At 39.7% G+C, this 22,145-nt stretch overlaps 1 protein-coding gene across 1 annotated transcript; it reads right to left on the minus strand.

The window, feature by feature from the left end:
• Window positions 1-708: 708 nt before the first annotated feature.
• LOC109241337 lies at window positions 709-4,048 on the minus strand. The gene is made up of 4 exons (XM_019408071.1): window positions 3,769-4,048; window positions 1,832-3,712; window positions 1,490-1,555; window positions 709-932 (listed from the first exon to the last, which is right to left on the minus strand). The coding sequence occupies exons 1-4, from the start codon at window positions 4,046-4,048 to the stop codon at window positions 709-711; spliced, it is 2,451 nt and encodes an 816-aa protein (XP_019263616.1).
• Window positions 4,049-22,145: the final 18,097 nt, after the last annotated feature.

Genomic DNA, 22,145 nt, shown 5'->3' on the forward strand with positions numbered 1-22,145 from the left:
ATGTAGACAACCTACCCTAATGCAAACTTTAGTGGTTGCTTCCATAAGTTGAACCCGTGATTACTATAGGTCAAACAAAAATACTTTACCGTTGCTCCAAGGTTCCCTCGTAATATCCGAACTTCTAATTATTTTATTTTTCCTCTACGGCATAAAAGATTCTCTTGAAATATCCACCAATTTCTTTTCCTTTCCAAAATTAACCACTTAAGTACAATCTATTTCTTTAACGCCGAACTCAAAATATACTCACAAGAATCTTGAAAAAATGATTCAACAACGCCTATATAAACCATTTTGCATGTAAACTTGATATATCAACATGGCAAAGATAAATGCAACACCAATTATACTTCCCTTTTCATGGTTTTAGTGATGACTTTTTTTCTTACTCTGCAACTCTTCATCTAATGGCAATTTAATGACTATAAGAGGTGATGAATCAACATCTAAAACTGTTGAAAACTACAACAATATTACTCTTGCATCAAAGAAAGTTTCCGACGAGTTGCGCCGATAACGAATGGAGCGTTGCCCTTGCTATCCTTGTTGTGCATTTCCATGTCCATGCTCTTAAACATGGCCATGCTAATAAACATGTGGTTTCATGATCCTATATGTATTTTAGATCATCTTTTGTTTAGAACAAGAGTGGAGTTTTATAAATAAGAATAAATGATAATGTTACCGGTGGATGTAATTTAAAAACTAACTACTGGAAAATAGGCCTATGGCAACAGCAGGTAAACCGTTGCAATTGATAGGCCAACCGTTGCCATAGATGTATTGGAACGGTTCAGCGACCGTGACATCCGCTCGCGTGCCAATAGATCTACAGCAACGGTTTTGGCAACGGTTGACAACACCGTTGCTATAGATCCAGCTATCGCAACGGTTTTTCCTCTGTCCGAAGCAACGATTATTCATTTCAACTGCAACGGTTAAAAACCGTTACCGTACAGTTTATGCAACGGTTGTAAACTGTTATCATATTATTTACTACAATGGTTGGAAACTGTTACAATATAGTTTATTGCAACGGTTATGTATGCTATTGCAACGTTTATTTACAGCTATTGTAACGGTTTTATTGCGCTACCGTAACGGTTTTATTTCTATTGCATCAGTTTGTCACACTTTACGGAACGGTTTGCAAGACCTATCGGAACGATTCAGAACGTCTATGGCAACGACGTTTGTGCTTATTGCAACGGTTCTATTAGGCTATTTTAAACCTTTAATTGACATTACCACCTGGAAATATTTGTAATTATAACCTGGAAATTATATAAATGAATAGATAAAACACTTCATAATCTTTCATATCCAATAAGCTAAGAATAACGATAATAACAGAATGTTTTAACCCAATTACATAAGTTTTACAGTTCAACACTTCAAAAGTTAAAGTTTCAAATGCTATAACAAAAGACTCCAAGAATATCGACAACAACTCAAAGTTCTTCTTAAGTAAGGTCTAGATCTTCACTATCTCCATCTTCCCTTTCTTGAGTTGCTCCACCTTCTCCATCTTCCCTTTCTTCAGTTACTGCACCTACAAACGAGAATAAATAAAGTCATTAAATAAGAATGGGTATAGTAGAATTTTCTCTAATTGTAACTTTGTAAGTAGAGAATGGGTTGGTTAAGAATATGAGATCATAGGACACAACAGTGTAAAAAGCATCGAACAATCAGCTTTTGAATTTGAGCAGAAATATAACCAAATGCTTAAAGATATCCTACATATGCTTCTGCTATTGATGCTTCTGGACAAGATCGATTACGAACAAATGCCTTGTACTTACATAGGTTCCTCTCAATGGAATACATCCAACGAAGATGAGCCGGACCCGAAGCTTAATTTCATTCACCAAATGAATAGGGAAATGTGGCATTATGTCAAAAAATGTTGGATGAAAAATCTTTTCAAGCTCACAAGTTATTTCAACAATTTCAGACTGCATTTTTTCAAGATCTCTTCGCCTTATGACCTTACTACATATGGCTCTAAAGAAATTGCCCAACCTAATCAAGGCCAACGAGACGTTCTTGGGCAACGCCTTTCTAACAGCAACCTGGAGCAAGTAATGCATTATAAAATGAGCATCATGACTCTTGTACCCTGATATTTTCATCTCCTTCACTTGCACGCGATTTGAAATATTCGAAGCACACCCTTTTGGTAACTTGGCATTTTTCATAACGGTGCAAAACAAATTTTTCTGTTCTGGTTTCATGTAGAAACAAGCTTTAGCCAAACTCACACTACCATCATCATCTTCTCTTGGTTGTAGCTCCTTTCGTATCCCCATTTCTTGTAAGTCATAGCAAGAATTTACATGATCCTTTGACTTTTTTTCCATTTCCAATAAAGTCCCAAGTAAACTGTCACATATGTTTTTCTCGATGTGCATCACATTAAGATTGTGCCTCAATTTATTATGCGCCCAATATGGCAATTCAAAAAAAATAGATCCTTTTTTCCACGGACCCTTTTTATCTCGAGGTCTTTTCTTTTTTCCCTTTCCAAAGACATTGTCGAATTCACGGAGCTCTTCAAATACTTCCACACCCGACAAAGGAGTAGGTGCATGTCTATGCTCCTCATTACCATCAAATGACTTCTTATCTTTTCTCGATGGATGATCAAGAGGCAAAAATCTTCGATGACCCAAGTAACACATCTTATGACTATGTTTGAGATATCGTGAGCATGTGTCGTAATTACAAGTGGGGCATGCCAATCTACCCTTGGTGCTCCAGCCTGAAAGCATTGCTAAAGCTGGAAAATCACTAACTGTCCACAATAAGGCTGCACGCATTTGGAATGTTTGCTTTGTCTCAGCATCATATGTTTCTATCCCAGTTTCCCATAGTTCCTTCAATTCTTCAATTAATGGTTGTAGATACACATCTATATCATTTCCTGGAGATGAAGGACCTGGAATGATCATTGACAACATGATATATTCTGGCTTCATGCAAATCCATGGTGATAAATTATAGTTCATTAACATGACAGGCCACGTGCTATGAGAAATGCTCATGGTTCGAAATGGGTTGAAACCATCACTTGAAAGACCCAACCTAATATTACGTGGATCTCTGGAGAAGTCTGGGTGTAGAGAATCAAAATCCTTCCAAGCTTCTCCTTCAGCAGGATGCCTCATATTCCCATCAGTGGGTCGTTCATTAGCATGCCATCTCATTGCAATAGCTGTTTCAGGACACATGAATATCCTCTGAAGCCTAGGCTTTAAGGGAAAGTACCTTAAAGCCTTTACTGGAATTTTAGAGCTTGTATTAGTTAAGGAAGAATCAACAACTTTCCATCGAGAAGCCCCACAAATAAAGCAATTATCGGCCTTTGCATTGTCTTTCCAAAATAACATGCAATCATTAGGGCATGCATGTATTTTTTCATAATGAAGACCCAAATCTTTTATCATGTTTCTAGCCTTGTTGAAAGATTCTTGCAATTGAGCAAAGGGAAATGCCTCTTTTAACAACTCTAGCATATCTGAAAAGGCCACATTACTCAATCCATGCAAGGATTTAAACACGTACAACCGAATAGTAAAACTCAATTTAGTGAAGGTTTCACACCCAGGATATAGTTCTTGTTTGCCTTCCTCTAATAATCTGAAAAATCTCTTAGCATCTTCAGATAGAGTCTCTCTCATCTGTTCTTCCTGCTCTGCCTCGCATTCTACATTTCTAAAGGTATCATGAAGTAATACATCATATCATCACGCATGTTAGAACCTTCATCATCATTGCTTTGGTGAGGTGCATTTCTAGAGGAAAACCCTTCCCCATGGAAAACCCATTTGGTGTAACCATCAACAAAACCATTAACAACCAAGTGATCCTCCACCACATTTCTATAGTGCCAATAGCGACTAATACACTTTTTGCAAGGGCATAATATTTTATTTCCCTGGGAAGCTCGTTCAAATGCCTTATCAAAAAAATTGTTCACTCCACGGATATACTCATCCGTCCATCTTAGGAGATACATCCAACTTTTATCTCCATTATCCATTGAAATCCTATACGATAAAATTAAATCAATAAAATTAACCAAATAAACCTACATATAATAAGATATTGATCAATGCTTTTAAAGGTGAAAACTCGGAAGGAGGAGCAACTGAAGAGAAGTGGAATATTTGTTTTTAATTTTAACATGGATAATCAATTTTAACATAGTGCATTTGTATATTTTTATGAGTTTTCTGCATGCTGATATAATAAATATCTAGCTAGTTGGGTAACTCTAAGAAATAGGTTGAATTTTTTGTATTCTTGCAACAAAAAAGTCACAGAACAATATTAAATAACAATGCTTGCCTATTCCGTCATTTGTAGTACTTTAATTTAGAGCCGTACTCAACACATGCATTCAATTCTAAAAAATTAGACTTCAGCAACATGTTGTAACTTAACTCAAGGCATCATTAGTTAAACCCCAAGATAACAATATAAACTAATTTTGAGTAACATACATAACAAGATAAATAAGCGAAATACACAAATGCATTACCAGCAAATCCAATTACCAAAAATTTAAATTAAGATAACTTACCAGCAACTAGTATTCCCTAAGTTACCAGCAATGTTTTCTCCTCGGCTACCAGAAATAAACTTTCTCTCAGCTAATAATATCTATACCACCAAAGAAGGTTCTATAGTTCAACAAGGAGTAGCATGCAAAAAAAAAATTGACATCAGAAAGGGATTACTTGGAGAGCATTCGAGCAAAGAAAACAAGAAATAATCTTGCTTTAGATATAAAAACAAACTAATTAGACTCAAAGGAGTTTAAACCACTACCGATCACAACTGAAATTCTGCAAAACAGTGCGTAAATTACACTCAACTAGTGCATATTCTGACCCAAAACTTAACTCAAAACTATGCAACTGAAGCAACAAAGTTTCCCAATAAATGCAGATTTTCAGCAGCTCAATAGAGGAGAAGCAGAGTAGAATTTGTGGCTCAGTTGTGCAGAACACTTAAACCAAACAATAGCTAATTTAGAGAGCTCAACCAAACTATCCATAACTAGTGCCTGAATGTTAGCAGTTGTCAGGGGCAGAAAATTGTGACTCAAACAGTGCAGTGGAATGGGAAACTCAAGAACAAAATTCAATTCAACAACTATGAGGATACTCCACAAAATAATTCATTAGCAACTTCTAGTCGACTTATGAATTCAAACTCAATCAATCCCAACAATGTGTGCAGATATTCACGTGAAGAGTTCCAAGAAAATTTCTGATAATGGAAACATTACCTTGATCTATACGTGTCCGTAATTTGCAGAAGGTTTTTTTTAGATGAGCATCAACACACACAAAGCTCTAATTTTTAATTTTTTGTATTTTTATACAGAAATAGAGATTCAGAAAATCCAATGGAATCTTAAAAGGATAGCAACAGTACTTCGAGCTGGCTATTTTTTAAACAGAGAAAAAAATAGATAATTCCTGATTATGATTGATAATTTGCACACAAATTTGGAATTATTCGCTCATAAAGTGCTAATTCTGCAAATTCGATATGTTCTAGATTTCTTCTTCTACTTTCATAGCTAACGAAGAAATCCGCAAATTCTCCTAACGCAACTTCTAGTCGACTTATGAATTCAAACTTAATCAATCCCAACAATGAGTCAGAAGTATTTCAGTCTAATACCAATTCCAGAATTCAACCAACAACAATGAATTAGAACTCCAACAACAAGAGAAACTATCAAGTCGAACTAACAAAATTAGTTCAACAATCTCCAAGAAATTTTACAGCAAATAGTTTCAACCAATGGCAGCCTCAAGCCGAACTGCGGATTCAGTTCAATACTAAAAAAAAATCAAGCTTAAACTACGTGAGTCGAATTCACAGATTCAAATCGATCGATCCTAAATAATAGTAATGAAATTCAGTCTTCTATTCGATTAATCAATCACAAATCCCTCAAAATCCAGAAAATGACACAAGTTTAAGCGTAGAGAAATCAGACCTGATGCGTCGAGGAGTGCATAGGCTACGCAACAGCTTCAGGCACTCAACTCCAGAAATTTGAAGATGTTCTTCGAGCTTCAACACCAAAAATTCAATTGTCGACACTAAAGAAATGAACCCAAGCTTCACCACAACTTCTCGACACCAATTAAAATAAAATCCCAAAACCAATTTGTTCAGACACTCACAAAAACAACGAACCGTAGGTCATCGGAGAGAGAGAGCTATGGGGGTATCGGAGTTTCTAGCAAGATTTTGAGAAGATGACCTAGGTCATCGAAGAAGAAGATCAAAGATTTTGAGATAGAGAGAGATGGGGGCACTAATTTCTCGGTGTTTAGTGAAGAAGAAGATGACCTAGGTGTTTTGGGGGTATCGCCTAGCAGATATCGCAGTTAATGGAAAATTAAGTGCCAAAAAGTTTTTTATTTAATATGTATTATTAAAAAATAAAATGAATAGGGGTTGTTTTGGCGGGTGTAATAAAATTTACGAGGGAAAATAAGATTGGGGGGGGGGGGGGGGGGTAATAAACGTTCCAATAGAAATTTTTACAACGAAAGCGTTCCCGTAGATAGTTTTATTGGGACAGTTCATATAACCGTTGCGCCAGATGAATCTATGGCAACAGTTGTTTTACAATTGCAACGGTTCTATAGTTAAAGTGTGCTGATATCACCTAAATGCTACTATAACGGTTATAACCGTTACCATACAGGTACTATGGCAACGGTTGTTGAACTGTTGCTAAAATAACTATTGCCATAGGCACATTTTCTGGTAGTGACTTATTTGGTGTAAACCTTGAATGAACTCCTTTTGCAACATATTTATATATTTTACATTGCATCTTTATTTTCTCTGCGTGTATTTTCTTTATAGCTTTTTTTAATGCTTAAGTAGAGTAGCAATTTATTCCATTTTTTTTTGTCTCGTTAAGTATTTATACAATGGTAAGAGTTGAAGTCATGTGAGCAGAAGATCATGGGTCGCGCGCGTAAAAATAACTTGTAGCAAAACATTAATATTTGACATTGCATCTTCATTTTTTCTCCGTATTTTTTTATAGCCTTTGTTGAAACGCTTAGAGTAGCAATTTATTCGGTTTTCTTTTTTGTCTTGTTGAGCCTTTTATGCAATGCGGCAAGAGTTGACATCGTATGGACTTCATGGGTTCCGGCTATGAAAATAATTTGTAGCAAAAATGATGTCTATGTACAATAAATCCAACATGGCATTCCTCAAATCTCCCACGGAGAAAACAACTAAGCATAAAAATAATTCAAATTAAACAAAAGGGAACTTTCATATAATAGAATGGAGAAACACTTTCAACAAGCACCAGTGGTCTAGTGGTAGAATAGTACACTGCCATGGTATAGACCCGGGTTCGATTTCCAGCTGGTGCATTTGTAGGGTTAGCTGTGATGAATATTTGCGCTCAATGTGGTGATAAGGGTCACCGCAGTTGTCAGAATAAACCGGATGAGGAGTTACGTATCTGAGCTTCCCTCTTTTTCTCTAATCTTTTATTTTATTTTAAAATTAGCGTACTAAGTTCTATTTTAGTTTAAAAGCTTGAGGTATTAAACAATTGTAAAAATAAATAAAATAGATATTCTGTGATGAATATTTGCGCTCAATGTGGTGATAAGGGTCACCGCAGTTGTCAGAATAAACCGGATGAGGAGTTACGTATCTGAGCTTCCCTCTTTTTCTCTAATCTTTTATTTTATTTTAAAATTAGCGTACTAAGTTCTATTTTAGTTTAAAAGCTTGAGGTATTAAACAATTGTAAAAATAAATAAAATAGATATTCATACGGTTTATAATTTTTATGCACTATCCGGTCAAGATAACCAATAGCAATATTTAATTATGTATATAAGCTGTAAATTTGTAACATAGACAATGCAGTGAATAGATTGCTATAACCAATTAAATACGACAATAAATAAAAAAAATTATTCTGTCAGTGTGTATAAGTTAAATCCATAAATAAAATATGGACCGTGAAAACTGTATGGGTTAGAATTCGACCCCACGATAATTAACGAGGCTAATCCCGTTTTAAGTTAATTCATGATTAATTAATGGCACGACCACTCAGAATTGGCGATGTTCAACCCGCATCTGGTTCGATCGACAAGGCCATGGCCTATCCGCCACCATAAAGGCGAGATCCCAACGTGGTCACGGCCACTTATCGCCAGATCATGAAGCTCACAGCTATAAATACTAAGAGTGGAAGTCCTAGAAAGGGAGCTGCTTCTTCACCACTATGGAGAGAGAGAGAGAGGAGAAAAACACACCCATCTTATGGGAAGTGAAAACACCATTGTAAGGCTCTGAACCTCTTCATGGAGAGGCAAACCAAACCAATATTATCAATAAAGGCTTCCAATGTTTCTCCCCCTAACCTTGAGTACTTATTTTCATGTTCTTCGCTTGGTCCGATGGATTATTACGATTTGCTATGATTTTCCCGTAACTTATTTGTATTGTTTTGCACTCATAAAGCACATGATAACTTTTGAGTAAACAAAAACCTATATGTTCAAAAAAGGTTTTATCTACATCATGTAGGGACGACTAAAAGATCCAACCCTTTTTATCATTTTTTTCATAATTGTGGTGTTCGGGCTAGCTTGCGAGTACCTCGATTAATTTCAAGGGGTATTTACTGCATCCCATCCCACAAGTACAAATATTGAGAAATCACCTTGTTTTTACCTCCGATGGATTTTGAACCTGAGATCTCATGATTGTCAACTCACTTTATTGACCACGAGGCCACACCCTTAGGTATATATTTTCGCATTTAATATATAGTTTATTATGCAGCCAGAAAGATTCTCTTGAAATCTCATAAGACAAAAACTCACTTTGTATTCAAATTTTATTGTTACACTATACTGCTAATTACTAAGATATATCTCTTGGAAATATCAAAACTTGGACCTTATCACTAGCATGAATGCTAAGATTGTTCATAATATAGCCACTTAAAATTTTAAACCATGGCAAAGAAGAACACAGTGTCCATATTTGCAATTTTCATGGTTTTTTCCCTTCTTTTCATTCTTTGTAATTCTTCTACTGATGGTAATTATTTAGGTGATAATATTGCAACTATAGACGACTACTTTACTCCAGTTTCAAAGGGCTTTTTTGCTGAGCTTCAACGCAGAAAAATGGAGATTTGCTCATGTACTCCTTGTTGTTACATATGTCCATGTCCTACTTCTTAAATTGGCTCTTCAATAAATATAGAGTTTAACTCATATACGTCGACAACGTAAATTATTTTTTACATAATCACGTCACCCCAGAAGAGGATCTAAAATTTGAATTTTTTGGGTTCAATGTCGAAAGTACTGGGTTCAATTGAACCCAGCACCGCTATGCTGGATTCGCCATTGCGTCGCCCTTAATTACCTGTTGTATGGAGGGTGGTTATTGCAGATATCTTTCAGGTGATCTGATAGTGTAAAAATTTCTTTATACTGTTGATGGATATTATTTAAACTCAAACCATAGTATACTTTGTATTAGTATTTTCCTTTATGTATTTCCCTATGTAATATTAAAAATAGAGCTGATGGTACATAGATGAATAGTCTATAAACTATCAGTTCCAAGTGTTTGAATTGTATAATTAAGAGAATAAAACGTTTATATCGTTCCGTTTTCAAAATAATATATATATATATATATATATATATATATTTATATATATATATACACATATTCTCTATATTTTATATACAAAAATTATATACCTTTTTTACTACAGAGCGTAAATAGTTTCTGGCACAAAGGTAAAATTGAAAAAAGCCCAAAAAATTTCAGATCTATCCGTGGGCATTACTTTGCACTCTGTATCTATTTAAAAAAATGTTAAGAGTGAGTCTACGACTCAGTATCATAGACTCCCCTGGACGTATCACGTTCCCTAATCCGTCCTATTCAGTTTCTGTCAACGTGGCGTACTACGTCGTTGATTCATATCGTCTATATACATGTCGATGTTGCGTTCCAAATTAGCATAATCATCCTATAATGCTCTTTCTGGGGTGTCAAAAGAATCCTTAAAATGGCATGTTTTGGCATAAACTTATATTCGCATTGATATAATAGGTTAACTTTTAAATATATATATTTAAAATATACCGAACTGGATCAATATAATATAGGAAATTTTACCTCCTATAGCAAAGGTTGATACCTTATTTATTATAAATAAATACCCTTTTAAAAACTTATATCCTATAACTATCTTATAATTTTTATAGCAAAATATCTATTTATGGCAACTTCCTACCTCTAAGCCATTAACTACGCCACTACTTTTAGAAACCCTAGCAGGGGCTGTGTTCCGCCAACAACACATCCGGCCGGCGACCACTTCCCCCTTGTTGTGTCACCTCTAACCCCCTCCTCCGGCCGGCGATTTCTTTCACAAAGCTGTGTTATACATTCTAAACTTTTCTTAGATTTTGCATTGATTGTTCATGTTGCCTTGTGAGATCTGAAGAATTTATGTCTCTAGTTTCCGTTTGATCCTTTAAATTGGTGCATCTTCAACAACTGTCGTCATTTAACCGGCGGTGACGCCCCACATGGTGGCGGCCTGGATATCAGTGGATTGCGGACAGAGTTTGGAGCTGAGGAACTTGAAGAGTCTGTTACCTTTTTTTTCCATTGTATTTCATGTATCTCACTGTATTCCATGTATTTCATTGTATTCACTGTCTTTTTTTTATTGTATTTCAATGTATCTCGCTGTATTCCATGTATTTTATTGTATTCACTGTCTCGCTGTATTCCATTGTCACGACTCGAATTTCCTACCTTCAATACCGTTATAGCGCCTAACATTGCACTCCCTAGGCAAGTCAACATTACAGAATATTTCACCTTTTCCCTTTATCCTTTTATAGTTAAAATTTAACAAAACTAAATCAGCGAAAATAAAAGCAGGAGTACATGATTTAACTGATTACCCTTATACTATTAACGAAAACCGAAATAGATACCACCCAGAAATTGGTGTCACAACTCACGAACAGTGTACGAATGCTACAAGTAATGGTTTGAAAGAAAGTACATCTGTCTCGAAGAAATTAAAACAGAAATGAAGTAAAGATAGGAGGGGACTGATAATAGGTAAATTAGACTATAATTAGGCCCTAAAGAACCACATTTTTGTATAGCTTTTACGGTAAAAAGTGATAACAAGATGCTCTGATTAGTGCTTTTCATGCTTTGCAGGCTATATCCAATAAAAGAAGTCTGTGGAGTACTTTTGGGATCAATTACGGAGAAAAGGAGGCCAATCATACAATATCCACAAAGTGCACCAAGCGAAGGGACAAAACCAGAACTGAAGCTGGTCCGCCGCTGTCCAGGCGTAACCGCGGTAGAACACTGCTGCAGATTCTGAAGGCCACTCTGGCCGCGGTCCTGGCGTAACCGCGGAAGGACCGCGGCAGGACGCGTAAACTTCAGGGACCAAAGTGCAAAACACGGGATTTTAAGCCCTAAACCCTATATCAAACGAAGGAAGCCGGCCAAGAAAGAGGATAATGATTTTTGGGAAGTGAAAAACATCAGAAGGAAGGGCAAGAGGCAAGGAGGATCATTGGGCATCAATCTTTAATCTTCTTCTTTGTTCTTTTACCATTGAATATGAATTCTTTTGTGATTTTTGTTATTTTCATGAGTAGCTAACTTTTCTAATCTAAGGTTTTGGTGGAACCCGTTGGGGATGAATTTATTGTGATGTTAATATAGTTTTGATTGGTTGTTAATCTCTATTTGTTCAACTACATTCTTGTTGTAGTTGATTGAAGGGCCATCAATTAGCTGTGCCTATTTATTATGTATCTACTTGAGAGAGAGTGCATATTTAGGTAGTTGTTTGAACAACATCACTCCCGGAGTATAGACGAGAGTCATAACCGAGGGTTTAGAGGTTGGATTAGAGATAACAATACCTCGGGTGCAATCTAAGTGAACTGTAATGCGAATCTAGCTAGCGTAGCTTGAGAGAGTGCGTCTAGTAAATTATCATAATTGCTTGAGAGAGATTTATGATAGCTGGAGAGTTCACGATTGATAGAGGCAACTAAGTCAACGCTATAAGAAACATACAACAAAGAAAATCAACAACGGGGGAAACCATTACCTTAGACCTATTCCAATTGTTTATAAATCAAGCATAGTTAATTTTTAGCTGTTTATTTACTTTCAGATTTAGTTGTTAGAATTACCATCAACTTTTATTTACAACGTTTGGGGAAGTTGATTCTATAGAATTTAGTAAGTCCAACAAAAGTAATTGATAGGTTAAGTCCCTGTGGGTTTGACTCTGGGCATAAATACTCAGATTATATTTGCAACGCCCGCGTAGTCTTTTGCGAGACTAAGTTGAGCGTGATCAAATTTTGGCACCGTTGCCGGAAAATTAATGGTGTTATCAATTACAATTGAAAGAAGTACAAAAATTCTAAGTGTGGTCAGTTTCTCTACACCCAATCTTTTCATTGAAATTCTAACGTTTGAACTCTTGTGGAAATCAGGTGTATGCCTAGAAGTTCCTCGAGGACTGGAGAACTGCTAGAAGGACTTTCAGACCCCGAGAAAACAATCAGGGCATTGAACCGCGCTAACAAGAGGCTCCAACAATCACATCAGTCACACCAGCTCGAATTTGACATGGGTGACGCAGAAAACAACATTGGAAACGTGGGGGATCTGCCGGCAAACCCCAACGTAAGAGTAGTGGCACCCCTTGTGCGCTGCACTTTATGACTGGGCACAGCCCACAGCTGATAACTTGGCCATTGCCATAGTTGTGCCCGCAATTCAAGCGGAGACCTTCCAGATAACCAACAGCATGCTGCATCTACTGCAGAATAAAGGATTGTTCTCCGGATCACACATTGAAGACCCTCAGCAGCACCTGAAAAATTTTCTGTCAATTTGTGTGACCCAAAGGCAGACAAATATGACCCCGGAAGCTATCAAGCTGCTACCGTTCCCATTCTCTGTGACCGTGGAAGCTCAGACTTGGTTAAGTTCTCTCCCTATCAATTCCATTGCCACTGGGAGGAATTAGTCAAGCAGTTTCTGAACAAGTTCTATCCACCAAACAAGACTACAAGACAGATTGATGAAATATTGCAGTTTAAGCAGCAGCCGACTGAGTCCTTGCAAGAAACTTGGGAAAGATTTAAAGAAATGCTAGTGAAGTGTACTCACCATGGCATTCCAGACCAGATGCTCGGCCAGAGATTCTACATGGGGCTAGCTGACCATTTAAAAGCAAATGTGGATGCTTCAGCTGGAGGTGCATTATTGAGTAAGACATTCACCGAGTGCAAAATCCTTCTTCACAAGATGTCACAAAATTCGGGGTGGATGACTAGAGCTACAACACTGGCACCCATAGTGCACTCAGTTCCTCTTGACCCAAACAATTCACATGCAGAGAATATGGCCACACTCATGACCCAGATGAGCATATTGACAAAGAAGATTGATGAGATGGGCACAAAACAGGTGCACATTGTTGATACAACAAATGGAGGACTGTGTACACCTTGTATTAATCAGTCTTATGTGTGTTCATGGAGCGGAGAAGGCGAAAATCAAGGGGCAAGGGAAGATATGAATTATGTTAACAACTATGGGGGGCAGAGATAGGGAGCACAACAATGGAGACCGCAGCAAAATCAGCAGTAGCCTAATATGCAACAGCCTGGGGGTATGCACCCTCAAAACCAATTAGTGCCAGTACCATATCAGAAACCTCAGGGCTATCCACAGCAAAATCAGCAACAATTAGCTTATCAACCACCTCCTCAGCAACAAGATAACAATATGGTGGAAATCAGGGGTATGCTTCAGCAACTCATTGGGACAAATAATAAAGTGCAGGAAAAATTGGCAGTGCATGATTCAGCCATAAAGAACATAGAAACGCAGCTATGACAGCTGTCCATGGCTTTGAACAACCGTCCTCAGGGAACCTTGCCTGCAGACACTAACATAAACCCTAAGGAGCAAAACAAAAATCAGCTGATGGCAGTAAGTCTCCGGAATGGGAGAGATTTAGATAGAGAAAAGGAGAATCTACAAGCCAGGAAGGAGAGTACGACAGTCGCTCCAGTTTTTCCGTTAGAGGTGGAGGATCCAACAGAGCTTACTGAAGTGGTGGTTGAGCAGAGTTAGGAGAAAGAAAAGATGAATGAGCAAGCTGCAAAATAGGTGGCACCTCTTGTGCCAGAAAATTCCAACATAGAGAAGCCAGCAAGCAATGCACAAAGGGTGATACCTGCACCCTTCCCTCAGAGACTGGTTAAACAAAAGAAGGAAGTTCAATACAAGAAATTTATAGAGATGCTGCATCAGATTCAGTTGAATATTCCTTTGATGGATGCTTTGAGGGAGATGTCCGGTTATGCAAAGATGATGAAAGATTTAATTTCACGAAAGTTTGATTTTCAGGATCTTTCCACTGTGACCCTCACACAGACCTGCAGCGCGGTAGTGACAAGACCGATGGCTCAAAAGATGTCTAATCCAGGTAGTTTCACTATTCTGTGCACAATTGGGAGCTACGCCTTTGCAAAGGCCTTATGTGATCTGGGGGCCAGCATAAATCTGATGCCGCTAGCTATGTACACTAAATTGGGCATCGGCAGAGCTAGACCGACTTCTATGCTGCTACAGCTGGCTGATCGCACGGTGAAAAGGCCAACTAGTATTCTTGATGATGTGTTGGTGCAAGTGGGGAAGTTCGTGTTCCGAGTAGACTTTGTTATCCTGGACTGCCAGGTAGATAAGGAGATACCTCTCATTCTGGGTAGACCGTTTTTGGCGACTGGTAGAGCACTGATCGATTGTGAGACTGGGGAACTAAAAATGAGACTGAACGATGAAGAAGTCATATTCAATGTTCAGCAATCTATGAGAAGACCCAGCAAATATGCTAATTGCTCTTTAGTGGATGCAGTAGATGTGATTCTGCAAGAGGACGACGCGACCCTGACTGTGAATGACCCATTGGATGCATGTCTGAAAAATCTAGAAGAGATGGATGGTGAAGGGTTAGCTGAAGGGTCATGGCACTTGAAGGCCGAGGATTCTGGACAAGGGAACCTCAATTTGAGTCCCTTGAATTAGAAAAAAAGGCTACACCTCCAGCAAAGCCATCAATAGAAGAACCACCCAAACTGGAGCTAAAGCAACTCCCAAATCACCTCAGGTATGTGTTCTTGGGCCCTGATTCGACCTTGCCTGTAATTATATCATCCGGTTTGCTAGATGTGCAGGTAGAACGGCTCTTACAGGCACTGCAAGAAAACAAGACTACTATTGGCTGGACCATGACAGACATAAAAGGTATCAGCCCAGCCTTCTGTATGCATAAGACTCTCCTGGAAGAGGGGCACAAACCTTCCAGGGAACATCAGCTAAGGTTGAACCCAAACATGAAAGAGGTTGTAAAGAAGGAAGTGATAAAATGGCTAGATGCGGGAATCATCTTCCCCATCCCTGATAGTAATTGGGTCAGCCCTGTCCAATGTGTGCCGAAAAAGGAGGGAATGACTGTTGTGAAAAATGACAACAATGAGTTGATCTAAACTCGTACAGTCACAGGGTGGCGAATTTGCATGGATTACCGGAAATTGAACACTGCCACCCGAATGGACCACTTTCCCTTGCCTTTCATTGACCAAATGCTGGACAGGCTGGCCGGAAGATCGAACTTTTGTTTCTATGATGGATATTCGGGGTACAATCAGATATCAATAGCCCCCGAAGATATAGAGAAAACATCTTTCACCTATCCGTATGGCATCTTTGCCTTTCGGAGAATGCCCTTTGGGCTTTGCAATGCACCAGCGACTTTTCAACGGTGCATGTTAGCCATCTTCACAGATATGGTGGAGGATATTAAAGAAGTCTTTATGGATGATTTCTCCGTAGTGGGAGATTCATTCTAAGACTGTCTTCACAACTTAAGCAGATTGCTCAAAAGATGTGTGGAGACAAACTTAGTGCTAAACTGGGAGAAGTGCTATTTTATGGTACAAGAAGGGATAGTCCTGGGACATCGAGTGTCCAGAAAAGGAATTGAGGTCGACCATGCTAAGGTTGACGTGATTGAAAAGCAACCACCGCCCACTTCCGTCAAGGCGGTGAGAAACTTTCTTGGGCACGCCGGGTTCTACCGGCGTTTCATAAAAGATTTTCTAAAATTGCTAACCCATTATGCAAACTCCTTGAAAAGATCAGCCCTTTGTGTTTTCTAATGATTGCAGGTTGGCATTTGAGGAACTGAAGAAGAGGTTGGTAACTGCACCCATCATTGTTTCACCCCACTGGGAGCAACCATTTGAGCTCATGTGCGACGCAAGCGATTATGCTATAGGAGCAGTCTTGGGGCAGCGAAAAGATAAGCTGATGCATCCAATTCATTACGCAAGTAGAATGCTAAGCGGTGCACAACTCAACTACACTGTGACAGAGAAGGAGATGTTAGCGGTGGTGTTTGCTTTTGACAAGTTCCAATCATATCTGATTGGTTCCAAGGTAATTGTATACACTGACCATGCAGCTCTTAGGTACCTAATTGAGAAGAAGGAGTCCAAGCCGCGCCTAATTCGTTGGGTGTTGCTGTTGCAAGAATTCTACCTCGAAATTCATAACCGTAAGGGCACAGAAAATCAATTCACTGATCATCTATCACGACTTGAAGGAGCTGAAAAATCAGTCGAGGTCGAAGAGATTCTGGAAACCTTTCCAGATGAGCAGCTGCTCGCAGCTACTTTGGAAGATGCGCCACGGTATGCAGATTTTGCAAACTACTTGGCCTGCGGTATAGTTCCATATGACCTTTCATCTATCCAAAAGAAAAAGTTCTTTCGTGATTGCCGCATGTATTATTGGGACGAGCCTCATTTTTTTAGAACATGTGTTGATAATATTATCCGAGGTGAGTCCCCGAGATAGAACTATTTTCAATTTTGCAGGCTTGTCACGCACCAGCATACGGAGGACATTATGGAGGGGTCAGGACAGCTGTGAAAGTGCTAGAAGCCGGATTCTTTTGGCCAACTGTGTTTAGAGATGCACACCTCTGGGTCAAGGGCTGCAATGAATGCCAGCGGACGAAAAACATTTCCCGTCGCCATGAGATGCCAATGAACCCGATTCAAGAGGTAGAGGTGTTTGATGTGTGGGGGATTGACTTTATGGGTCCGTTTGTCAGCTCATTTGGCAATAAGTACATCCTTGTTGCTGTGGACTACGTGTCTAAATAGGTAGAGGCTGCAGCGTTGCCCACTAATGATGCAAGAGTGGTGGTAGGATTTCTGAAAAAGAACATATTCACAAGGTTTGGGACACCAAGAGCGATCATCAGTGACGGGGGCACTCACTTCTATAATAGAGCCTTCGAGAAACTACTTGCAAAATATGATGTACGCCACAAGGTGGTCACCCCTTACCATCCGCAAACCAGTGGGCAGGTTGAAGTGTCCAACAGGGAGATAAAAAGTATACTAACCAAGACGGTGAATGCCACACGAACTGATTGGGCAAAGAAGCTTGATGACGCATTTTGGGCCTACAGAACTGCGTTCAAAACACCAATAGGTATGTCGCCATAAAAGTTGGTATTTGGGAAGGCCTGTCACCTGTCTGTCGAGCTAGAACATCGAGCTTGGCGGGCACTAAAGCAATTGAACATGGATCGTGACGCAGCTGGACAAAATCGACTGACAGAGTTGCATGAGCTGGAAGAATTTAGATATCGAGCCTTTGAAAGCACGAGGCTATACAAGGAAAGAATGAAGAAGATGCATGATAAACACATTGTGGACAGGGATTTCAAACCCGGTGATAAGGTATTATTGTATAATTCAAGATTGAGATTGTTTCCGGGTAAGTTAAAGTCCCGATGGTCAGGACCATTTAGAGTGGTACAAATGTTCCCATCTAGAGCTGTGGAGATAACAAGTGAGAACGGTACCAACACCTTCAAGGTTAATGGGCAAAGACTTAAAATGTATGTGGGAGTGGATGAACCAAAAGAGTTGTCTGTGGTACATCTCGATGAACAAAAAGGTTGAGCGATTCTTAATTGCGCTCGTGCTGCGTCGTGCCGCGACACTAAATCAGGCGCTTCATGGGAGGCAACCCACGATAGTATAGTTTCTAACATATTGTATATATGCAGGATAGTGTGGAGGACTTTACATCACGAGCTTGGGCATAACATGAATAAGATAGGCATTAAAAGAGGTAAAAATAGTGCCTAAGGGGCAAAACAATGAAAAGAACCCCGAAATTGGCATCCAGGAACAGGCCCAGACCGCGGTCACGGCGTAACCGCGGTAGGAATGCGGTCAGAGATCCTCTCTGATGAAGGTTCACCGCGGCCACGGCGTAACCGCGGTAGGTCAAAGCGGGCCCAGGTACATCTGCAGAAATTTCTTTTAATTTTTTTTCTTTTCCTCTCTTTTCCTACTTTAATTAACCTAACCTAACAACACCCTCCCCATAACACCCTCCTCTTCTCCCCTCTTCTCTCCACTTCTCTCATCTTCTCTCCTCTTTCTTCTTCTTTCTTCTTCTTCTTCCCAAAACCCAAAACCCCCATTTTTATTCCTTCTTCTTCTTCCTTTCCTCCAACCAAACCCACCACCCCACTGACCCATACACAACTTTCTCTTCTCCCATACACAACCCCCTTGCCAAAACCGCCCCTACCTCTCCAAAACCCCCCCAAATCTGTCCCTCTTCTTTTTTTTCCCCAAGACTCCGTTGTAATTTTCAAGTAAGTTGTTCTACTTTTTCTTTTGTTTTGTGTACTTTGCATTATGTAGTAGTTACTGTGTAGAATTCTTGATTTTGGTTGCAATGGGGTCTTAGACTCCAAGTTTGGTGTTGTAGATGGTGTTTGGGGTTGATTTGTGTAGAAGTGGGGGTGTGTTCTTTGTTGACAATTTTTGTGTGGGGTGAAGTGCAGCATGTGGCTTGGGAGTTGTCTCTTTTGTCAAATTACTCGACTATGGAAGGCCATGTGGGGGGGTGGTGGTAGCACTTAACAGTTATTAATTTGTAGAAACTTGCGTGGGGTCTTATAAGGCGGAATTGTAGCATTGATAGTGGTGTGGGGGCAATAGTGGATGTTGTCAACTTTGGCACCTTACTAGATGGTTATACTGGCCATGTTTGAAAAAAGTGAACTGTTCGGTGTCAGCGGGTGGCGAAGTCTGAGTACCCATCCGATTGGCACATGTTAGGCTGCACCTGATCGTTATACTGAATTGATTGTAGGTACTATGGCCCAAAACAAGTGTAGGAACACGGAAAGCACTTCCCAATTGTCGACGTATGATGCCACCCGGTTTGAGTCACAGGAGGCAGAGGATAGGTTTCATGCTAAAGCTACAAAAAGCTTTGTCCCTGAGATTGCTATTCACAGGGCTGCCCTCCGTATAAAAAAACCGGTCATGTACGAGGAAATCAGATGGAGGGGGATGGAGTTCTTGTTCAAGGAACCTGAAACGGCCAACCCAATGATGGTCCGGGAGTTCTATGCGAACTGCCCGGAACATATGCGCCGTTCTGTGATTGTGCGAGGCAAAGTGGTAGATGCCTCATTACTGAAGATTCGCCAGGTCTTGCAGCTGCCTCCGTTCACTGGTGAAACTGATTATTACTGATAATAGGCTATATAGTTGTTATTTATGCCATAATTACCCATGCTTTGTTGTTGTTTTGTAATGTAAGTTGCCAATAAAATGCTTTAATTGATGCTATTTGGTCTCGCAGGGAATACAAGATGTGAGGAAGCAAAAATGAAGTGTTTGGAGGCAAAAACGTGAAGAAATCACTCACTTAAGAAGCACCCGAACGCAAAAGAGCAAATGAGAGAAGTAACGCGGAGAAAAAAAATACCTTCAGTGCTTCCTGCGGTCAGAGCCGCGGTTTACAACAGAGGCGTCCGCGTTCGTAGCCGCGGCCGACGCCACGGCCGCGGTGGCTCGTGCACAGCCCAGAAATTTGAGGGGTCAAAGTGTCAACTCGGGAAAGCTTTTATAAAATCCTTATAATATGTAGGAAACTCGCCCAAGGCTAGGTTAAGGCTTATTTTGGAGATTCTTTTGCAAGAGAAACAAGTGTGAGAGATCACCCAAAACATCATCATTCTTATTCTCTCTTATTTTCTTGCAATTTACAATTATGAATCTTTTCGTAGTTTATTTCCCCATTGTCATGAGTAGCTAAATACCTTAATCTAAGGTTTTGGTGGTACCTGTTGGGAATGACTTGGTTGTTTTATTAATATAGTTGGATATTGTGGTTAATCTCTATTTGTTCATCCATGTTTTGATTGTGGTTAGTTGAAAGGGCCCTCAACTATCCGTTCCTATTTAGTATGTATCTACTTGAGAGAGAGTGCATATTTAGGTGATTGTATGAACAACATCACTCCCGGAGTATAGACGAGAGTCATAACCGAGGGTTTAGAGGTTGGATTAGAGATAACAATACCTCGGGTGCAATCTAAGTGAACTGTATTGAGAGTCTAGCTAGCGTAGCTTGAGAGAGTGCGTCTAGTAAATTATCATACTTACTTGAGAAAGATTTATGATAGCTGGAGCGTTCATGATTGATAGAGACAACTAAATCATAGTTATAAGACATATACAACCAAGAAAATTACCAACGGGGGAAACCATTATCTTAGACCTTATTCCTACTGTTTACACATCAAGTTTAGTTAATTTTCAGCTGTTAATTTATTTTTAATCTTGTCTTCTTGGTGATATTAAACAGATACAGTTAAGCCTTAGTTCTCTGTGGGATTCGACTCCGGACTTTTAGACCGGATTATATTTGCAGCGACCGCTTATCCTTTTTAGGACTAGAGTTGGGCGTGATCAGTGTCTTCTCCTTTTGAGGGGTTGTATCTATATAATGAGCTTGTACAGGATCCTCATACTGGCGTTCCTTCACTTTAGTTACTAAAGAGGATGTTGTCGTGTCCTGAATAGTAACTCCAGTATCACCTNTTTGAGGAGCTACGGAGGTGCAGCTGGACATTTGTGAGGAAGCTAATATTCAGCTAGTGAGGGAGTTCTACGCAAACCTGCCAGAACATGAGGACAGGGTGGTNCGTGCCAACAAAGGACTTCAACAACCTCAACCAACACACCAACTCGAATTTGACATGGGTGACGTAAACGACGCCAACGGACACATCAGGAATGAGCAAGCTGACTTAAATGTCAGAGAAGTGGCACCTCTTGTGCCCGAGGCTGCACTTTATGACTGGGCACAGCCTACAGCTGACAATCTGGCCACTGCCATAGCTGTGCCCGCAATTCAAGCGGAGACATTCCAGATCACCAACAACATGCTGCATCTGCTGTAAAATAAGGGACTGTTCTCCGGGTCAAGCATTGAAGACCCGCAACAACACTTGAAAAATTTTCTGTCAATTTGCATGACCCAAAGGCAGCCTAATGTAACCCCTGAAGCTATCAACTGCTCCTGTTCCCATTCTCAGTAACCGGGGCAGCTCAGACTTGGTTAAATTCGCTCCCGATCAACTCTATTACCACTTGGGAGGAATTAGTCAAGCAGTTCCCGACACAAGTTCTATCCGCCTAACAAGACTGCACAGCAGATTGATGACATATTGCAGTATAGGCAGCATTCCACTGAGTCCTTGCAAGAAACTTGGGAGAGATTTAAAGGGATGCTTGTGAAGTGTCCTCATCATGGCATTCCAGACCAGATGCTCGGCCAGAGATTCTACATGGGTCTAGCTGACATTGAAAGCGAATGTGGATGCTTCAGCTGGAGTGCTTTCTTAAGCAAAACATTCACCGAGTGCAAAATTCTCCTCGATAAGATGTCACAAAATGCGGGGTGGATGACTAGAGGTGCAACACTGGCACCCATAGTGCATTCAGTTCCACTTGATCCCAATAATTCACAGGAAGAGAACATGGCCACACTCCTGACCCAGATGAGCCTACTGACAAAGAAGATTGATGAGATGGGTACAAAACAGGTGCACGTCGTTG

Source organism: Nicotiana attenuata, unplaced genomic scaffold (genome assembly GCF_001879085.1).
Source record: "Nicotiana attenuata strain UT unplaced genomic scaffold, NIATTr2, whole genome shotgun sequence".
NCBI lineage: Eukaryota > Viridiplantae > Streptophyta > Magnoliopsida > Solanales > Solanaceae > Nicotiana > Nicotiana attenuata.

Coding starts and splice junctions, on each gene's coding strand:
- LOC109241337 (XM_019408071.1), bottom strand. CDS start 4,048: ATGGATAATGGAGATAAAAGTTGGATGTATCTCCTAAGATGGACGGAT. Junction 3,713..3,768: donor CCAAAGCAATGATGATGAAG/GTTCTAACATGC, acceptor TTAGAAATGTAG/AATGCGAGGCAGAGCAGGAA. Junction 1,556..1,831: donor CCGGCTCATCTTCGTTGGAT/GTATTCCATTGA, acceptor TCTCGTTTGTAG/GTGCAGTAACTGAAGAAAGG.